General features: G+C 37.4%; 1 protein-coding gene across 1 annotated transcript in view; it reads left to right on the forward strand.

Annotated features, from left to right (window-relative positions):
• Mettl14 (methyltransferase like 14) overlaps positions 1–7,500 on the forward strand; it is a 33,704-nt gene that overhangs the window by 1,751 nt on the left and 24,453 nt on the right. The window contains exons 2-4 of the mRNA XM_043017699.2: positions 407–532; positions 3,249–3,416; positions 5,368–5,511. Of these exons, the coding sequence (XP_042873633.1) occupies positions 461–532; positions 3,249–3,416; positions 5,368–5,511 (384 nt within the window). The 5' untranslated portion in view covers positions 407–460. The remainder of the gene's footprint in view (positions 1–406; positions 533–3,248; positions 3,417–5,367; positions 5,512–7,500) is intronic.

Here is a 7,500-nt window from a genome sequence, read left to right on the forward strand (position 1 = left end):
CCATTTTGTTGGTGTTATTTTAAACTGAGCATTCGCATGATGGTCAGTTGTCTCATTTTCAAGTCGAGGCCCCTGGTAGATTCAGCAGAGAAAGGATGTAACTGGAACACAAGGGCTGGAAACTATCTGTGTTTGTTACTCCATTGAGGGACTCCTTAAATATCTGTAAGCTTTCTGGGAGGAGGTATATAACAGCCAAGAATTACTGTAACAGAAAGTGAATACAAAAATAATTGGTCCAACTGTAAGGATATTTAAAAAATTATTTAAATGCTAGGGACCTCCCCGAAGGCTGCTGTTGATTTTGAAGGGCGTGTCCAGTTGCAGATGATTGGCATTACCAGAAGTGGTAGGCAGTAATGCCAGTCCAACCTAAGCATTTCCTAATGTCATTCTTGTATTTCAGAAGCAGCTGCGAAACCATTCAGTCTAGCGTGGGTGTTCAGGCAAAACTTCCAGGATGAGTGCGGATGAGGTCATGAAAGACATGAAAGAGCGGGCGAAGCTTCGCCGACAGCTCCTTGCTAAACAGGTAATTTTTTCTGTGATTTATGGTGTTCTTATAGTTTTGCAAATTAATTGAGTATTGAGTATTTATTGAGTTATTGTCTATTTTTGTTTTATTTTAGATTTATTTTTCACCTCTGTGAGATTATATTATTAGGGGAATTTATTTATTAGGCTTAGGGGAATTTATTGGAATTTAGTAAATTTAGAGTAATAATCTGGATTATGTGTATCTTATTCACATCTGTATAATTTCCAGTGTAATACATAATAGGCCTAGTTTTGTAGAAATTGTAATAGATTACTTCTTGATGATGTAAAGAATGTATTGAGTGTCTTTTTCTGTCTAGAAAACAAAAAAGAGCACATGGTAATAGGCTTTACCCACTGATTTTTCACCATCTTGTAAGAATGATCCTTGTTTTATAACCAATCCAGTATCATTCACCCTTTTTTATATGATAGGACAGGCCTTCAAAACATTTTTTTTGAAATTGTGAAAAAAAATTGTTCTTGTTTAGGAGAGATAAACTCATACAAGTATTTTGTGGTGTATATCATTAGGAAATAATTCCATAAGAAACCAATGAAGAAACATCAATGTAAAAAGAGACCTGGATTCTGTTGAAGTTAAAGTAAAATCAAACTTCTTATATCTAGTGAAGTATAGTTTGAAGTAAAGTAAAGTCATCAGTTCATTAGGAAAAGCAAATGGGAAGAGTGTCCAATAGAATTCCTTAATTTATCAATGGATCGGCTTTTTTATGAATGGGCGAGATGATGTTCAAGATGCTACCAGTTGTGAAAGACCATTCACATCGATATGTGAAGAAAAGGTTGATCATGTTGGTGCCTTAACCCATTGCCAACTGGGCTATTTTGGGTTAATCCTGTGACTACAACTTCCTAAAAACAGGATGTCAGATTTCTCAATGAACCTAGAGGGCATTGTTGGCCCAGATACAAGGGGGAAGAGACAGAATTTGGAAAGATATCAAGAAGTCTACCTAGACCAACAAGCATTCCAAATCAGGTGGGAGGTTGCCAGTGAGTAATCCAGCATATACTGGACTCACAGATTTGGAAAACAAGAGTCACCATTTTACCATCACTGACATCATTTTAGGTGTCATTGTAGTCAAGAGGTTGATTGAAGAAAAGATCCTAGACATATCAATCAGTTCAATCCACCTGTTTAGTGCAGAATAGCAATGCTGCTGAGAAGTGTGACTGCAGATGAAACATGAGTCAACCTCTCCTCTGCTCAAGGGAATTAGACAATGCATTAAAAGAGAAAATGTCTAGAAAAGGTTTGGCAGTAGGACAGTGCCTCTTTTGCAGTCATCGGACCAGGTCATTTGTGAGAGTTTTCATGGGAAGTCCTCATCTGATATCTTTTTTTATTTGCAGGTCTTAAGAAACATCTAAAATTGGGGACACCATTTGGGATTGCTGTGTTTCTTTATTGTGCTATGAGTAATGAGTGAGTGATGATGACAATTGCAATCATAATTACTATTATTACCATAATATCAAGCAAAATGGGTTTCACCTGAAATCCAAAACCTAGATGGCACCACACTTTTTTATAGCACCAGCAGGAGAAAGAGCCTTAAATGGCACCCATCCACAGTCCCTAGCAAGCACTATCTTTATAGAGCGATGGCACACAGCAAGTTTCCTACCTCTTGCTCTAAAGTAAATGATATGCAGGTAAAATGAGAAGAGGAAGGTGACTCAAGCCATGCTCAATATTTAAAATGTGCCCCTGTGCCAATAAGGATGCCTTGTTCTTTGGCACTCGCAGTCATAAACACAGGTTCCCATCCTCTTCCCTACCTCTTCATGTTATCTTCATTGCGGATGGTTATTTTTTTTGTATTTGTTCATGACAGTACACAAATACGATAAAAATGAAGTTGCTTTTTGTGTTCCCATAAAACATTATATTCTATCTGACTGAGTATAATGAAAATAATGAGCTAATATCACTCCTATATTGCAATTTTAGTCAACTACGATGTTGATAGGGCCTGTCACATAACACATAGAAGTCTCTCAGTATAACAATATAACGAACACAAAAATGGCTCTAGTTTTACTGAAAAGAAACTAGAACTTTACTGAAAGAGAGTGGGAAAAGTATGCAAGTTATATGTTGTGTGAAGCTGCCTTATCTGAAACAAAACCCATCCTAGACATGGCAAACAAATCTATCCCCATCTGCAATTTGTTAAAAGAATTGTTTAGATGTGTTTAACCTCTTGTATGTCGTGATATTCATTCACTGTCTGAATATGTCATTTCAGATTACTCTCAGAGTTCATGGGAAACCTCTTGCTCAAAGCATAAGTACCTGGCTGGAGGTTGGTTTTGCCTCGGGAGACTTTTATCAAATTCTGTCTGCTTTCGTGGGGATAGTAGGCCAACACCACCCATTACAAAACATGACATTGTTCTTCAGGAAAACTAGATCAGAAAGGTTAGCTTTGTAGGATCCTCAGGATTTTAGGAATAGGCTATAAATACCTGCTTTTATCATTTCCAGAAGGATTTAGAAATTCACAGAGCTTTCACGGAAAAATAGTTTTTTCATATTGTCCTTTTTATTTCAGTTTGACTTACTGCAAACCCTGTGAAGAGTCCTGGTATATGTATGTGTGCTGCAGGGGGGTGGAGGGTATATTTACCATCTCATATATCTTTACCATTAGCATTTCCATTCCTCATTTTCTTTCCAGCTCGGAGTTGCAAGTGCAGACAAGCTCGGCCAAGCGCTCGGCAACATAGATAAGCAGCAGGAAGACCAGGATCGCATCAAGCGCATGAAAAGATCTCGGCAGCAGGAGGAGCTCGAGGGAGAGGAGGCGGCCAACATGGTGTACACAGACTCTTCCACATTCCTCAAGGTCAGTGTTGGAGGAATGGATTATTGTATCATAGAAGAGTGTGTGTCTCTATTGCACTCCTTTTAGGCTTTATATTTTAGTATGTAATGATAACCAGCATTGTTTTCATGAGTGCCATTAGAGACATTGTTTCTGTATCACCAGTTGAGGTGAGGAGAGAGCCTTGGTGTCTTTCATTTGTATGGTTTACAGAATGAGTATTCTCATATATGATTTTATTGTCTATGTTTAAGTATTGTTTGCAGCTGATGTATGGTGACTCATGATTAAAAATTGTTGCTCAGCAAAGTATTGTTAGGTCCAGCATTACTTCAACAATGACAGAAAAAGTATTATAGGAAGTAAATGCATTTACTCTAGATCATAGATACACACATTTGTTTTAGGGTAAATACATAGTTTGCAAACTTACAGTGATATTAAAAAGTTAACCCATTAACGACGGAGGACGTGTTTTTTCATCATACATGACGCAAGAGCTCTTGCCTGACGACGTGCGTCCGACTTCGTTTCGATTGGATTGATTTTTGATTTACTTTATTATTTTTATTGAGTAATGAGTAAGAATGAGTGTATATAAAAATTGTTGTTTACTTATTATAACTGCTGTCTGCTGTTCAACGTCACAATTCAACTCTCTATGTCCTAAGAGACTGGCACCACCTCTTCTAGCCAGCAGGAGAGAGAGCCTTGAATGGCACCATCTACCATCTATCTTCAAGTATAGAGCGGGCACATTCTGGGCACCTTGCAAGTTCTCGACTCCCTGCCTGAAAAGTGTTCAAGGATGGAAAACAGGAGGTGACTCAAACCATGCCCAATGCCCCTGTGCCAGTAGGGATGCCTTTTATTGTGGCACTCACTGTCAAAAGCACAAGTTTCTTTCCTCTTCCTTACCTCTTCATGTTATCTTCATTTTGGATGGTTATCAGTTTCATGTTTGTTCGTGACAGCACACAAATACAAAAAAATAAAGTTGCTTTTAGTCCTCCCCATAAACAGCAATACTATTATTATATTGAGTATAAAGAAAAAAAATGAGTTGATATGGACCCTCAACTACAATTTTAGTCAACTGCAGAATTGATAGAGCCTGTGATATGACAGATATAAGTCTCCAAAAACAGTAAAACAGACAAAAAAACAAAACACAAAAATGGCTCTAGCTCTACAATGAGTGACCCAAAAGGGAGTGGGAAAAATCAAGGTATGTTGCTGAAGCTGCCTTGCTTAGAAATAAAACCCATCCTAGAGCCTGAGTAAGTAAATCTATCCCCTGTCGGCAATGGGTTAACAATAGTGACCTCAGATCATCATGAAAATGTGAAGACAAGCAAAATATCTTTAACTGCAGCAGAAAAAATATGCCATTATATGAACACAGGAGAGTGCTTTGCAATTTATATTTAACTGCTTTAAGAAATGCACTTTGAGGCTCTATGATGGTTAATGCCTCCTTTTCTGATTACAGTATGGTATCCAGAGAAAAATAGTCAAGGATGATAATTTGTTTTATCTAATGTACATTTAGAAGAAAGTAGTTTTAGAAGAAAGTGATGAAAGATACATAATGTACTTAGTTGCTTGATTTATAGGCTTATATGAAGTAAATGAAATTCAACTTCTGCAAGTCCTTGCTTTGGAAGAGATCTGTGCTGCTCTAGTACTTGATTCACCTGGATATTCACACTTCTTTATTGGTTGTGTTAATGCTTTTCCACATGGACAGTACAATGATATTCATCTACCTGTACATCAGTTATTGTTTGGTGAAGTCTGATAATGTTCGAATGCTAATCATGGTGTACAGTTTTCATTGAAGATTGGTCAACTAGTTAGAGAATGTAAAAGTATCTGTGCATTTTTTGAAGTCGTAAATTTTACAAGAATTCCATTACTTATGACGATAAGCACTTTGAATTTGCAGTTCATAAATTTATTTCTTTTACAGGGAACTCAGTCAGCAAACCCACACAATGATTACTGTCAACACTTTGTTGACACTGGTCAGCGTCCTCAGAATTTCATCAGAGACGTGGGGCTCGCTGATAGATTTGAAGAATACCCAAAATTACGGGAACTTATTCGTCTTAAGGTAAGCAGTCTTGCAGACAAACATATTAGAATACCTTGTTACAAGATGGCATGTTTGCAGGCTTGACTATTATGCCGTGAGAGAAAGGCTTAGCAAAGTATCTATGTGCCTGCCTTCCTTGTTTATAGCCTTTGACTATTTGGAAGTTTTTATTTTATTTTATTTATTTTTATTAGACATAATAGCCTCAAGGTATAATTACTTAAAACTTTCAACTTGAATGTAAGGAGTTCTATAACAAAAAGAAATCTCACCACCCCTTTGGTAGTATGTTTCCCATCACACTGGTATCTCCATTTGTTCTGCTCTCTGACTGATATGAAAGAGATCTTGCCAGTTCTGTTTGTGGATAAGTATGTGGTGAATCTTGAGTTGTGTGTTGCATCACTGTTGTCTGCTAACTGGTCCCATAGTGGGTCACAACCCCCATCCAATTAGTGAATACAGCCAGCCATGGTAGCCAGTGAATGCCTCACCAACATGTCACAGACAGTGCTGTGTTTTGTGGGCATTTAAAAAGATAATACTTGGAATAAAGCTTAGCAGTTTTACTGAGACAGCCAAGTTTTTAATTGCTATTTTTACATCAAAAAGTGTCACAATTTTGTTTGGTGTGTCAAGGTTTGTTAATCAGAATCAGAACAGCCAGGTAAACAGAAAGGGCCACAGAACACATTTTCAACAGGTTTATCAGAGGGCTAAACAACTAACGCAGTGGTACGTAAATGTAAAGTAATCAGGCACAGAACACATCAGGAGGGTAGAACATGATGTGGAAGGTCACTTGGCGGAGAGAAGAACAATGGGTTACAGACACAGGGACACCACTCCTTCTCTGTTTGGTCGTTGTGCCAGCTCCATGGGTCCTCATCCTTGTGCTTCTAATTTTATTTGATGTGAGCCCTTGTGCTCCTTCAACTTCTATTTTATTTGATGTGAGCCCTTGTGCTCCTTCAACTTCTATTTTATTTGATGTGAGCCCTTGTGCTCCTTCAATTTTTATTTCATTTGATGTGAGCCCCAGTGCTCCTTCAGTTTCTATTTTATTTGATTTTATTTATTACATCACTGATTATTACCTAGATTATTTATTTATTCAACCTTTATTAATGGCATTACTGATCACATTGTTCTTCTCACGCACTTGAGCTCTAGGCTACTTTTGCTTCACAGTGCTCATTTTGCATTTATTTATTCGATTGTTTATTTATTTAAATTTGATAGTCACATTTCTGATCACATCTTACTTATTACGCACTGAGCTCTATGTTTCCTTAAGCTTCCAATGTTCATTATACTTATTATTTTATTTATTTATTTATTTAACCCTTTCCCGACAGGGCACGCACTAAGTGAAAACCCCTACACTGGGCCATTGCAATATTGCATTGGAAACGTCACACTGGCATGACGCCCCAGCATCGGGAATTTAGCTGTGTCACTCAGGTGTGATGTACCATCGTCATAGGGTTAATATTTTATTTTATTAATCACATCATTGATTACATCTCACCATGCACATGAGCCTCTTACTTATCATGCTCATGAGCTCTAGGCTCCTTTACATTTACATCACCTTCGCACCCTTTCTAACTTGGCACTTATCCTTCACTTCCTCACCGAGTGAGCCACCTTTCTCGCTTTCTTCCAGCCTCTCTGTTACATTATAACTGTTTTTGTGTAGGTTGTTTTTTGTGTTTTGCCATGTTTCTAGTCTCATATAAACGATATATCAGGCTTTGGCAATGTTTTGATTGATTGAAATTGCAGTATCGAGATCATATAACATTGTTATATTGTATATACTCAGTATAGTAATATCATTATAGTTTCAAGGGAAGCCAAAAATCAAGTTTTTTCATTGATGTTTTTTGCCAAAACAAACTATATACATCTGTTGCTATGAACTCTGTTCATATACAAATATATACAAGTTATTTACAATGAAGAGGAAGGCCGCCAGAAATCATAGCTGCGTGTACCACAGCA

Source organism: Penaeus japonicus, unplaced genomic scaffold (genome assembly GCF_977035675.1).
Source record: "Penaeus japonicus unplaced genomic scaffold, GWHDUDI00000001_assembly GWHDUDI00000023, whole genome shotgun sequence".
Taxonomy (NCBI): domain Eukaryota; kingdom Metazoa; phylum Arthropoda; class Malacostraca; order Decapoda; family Penaeidae; genus Penaeus; species Penaeus japonicus.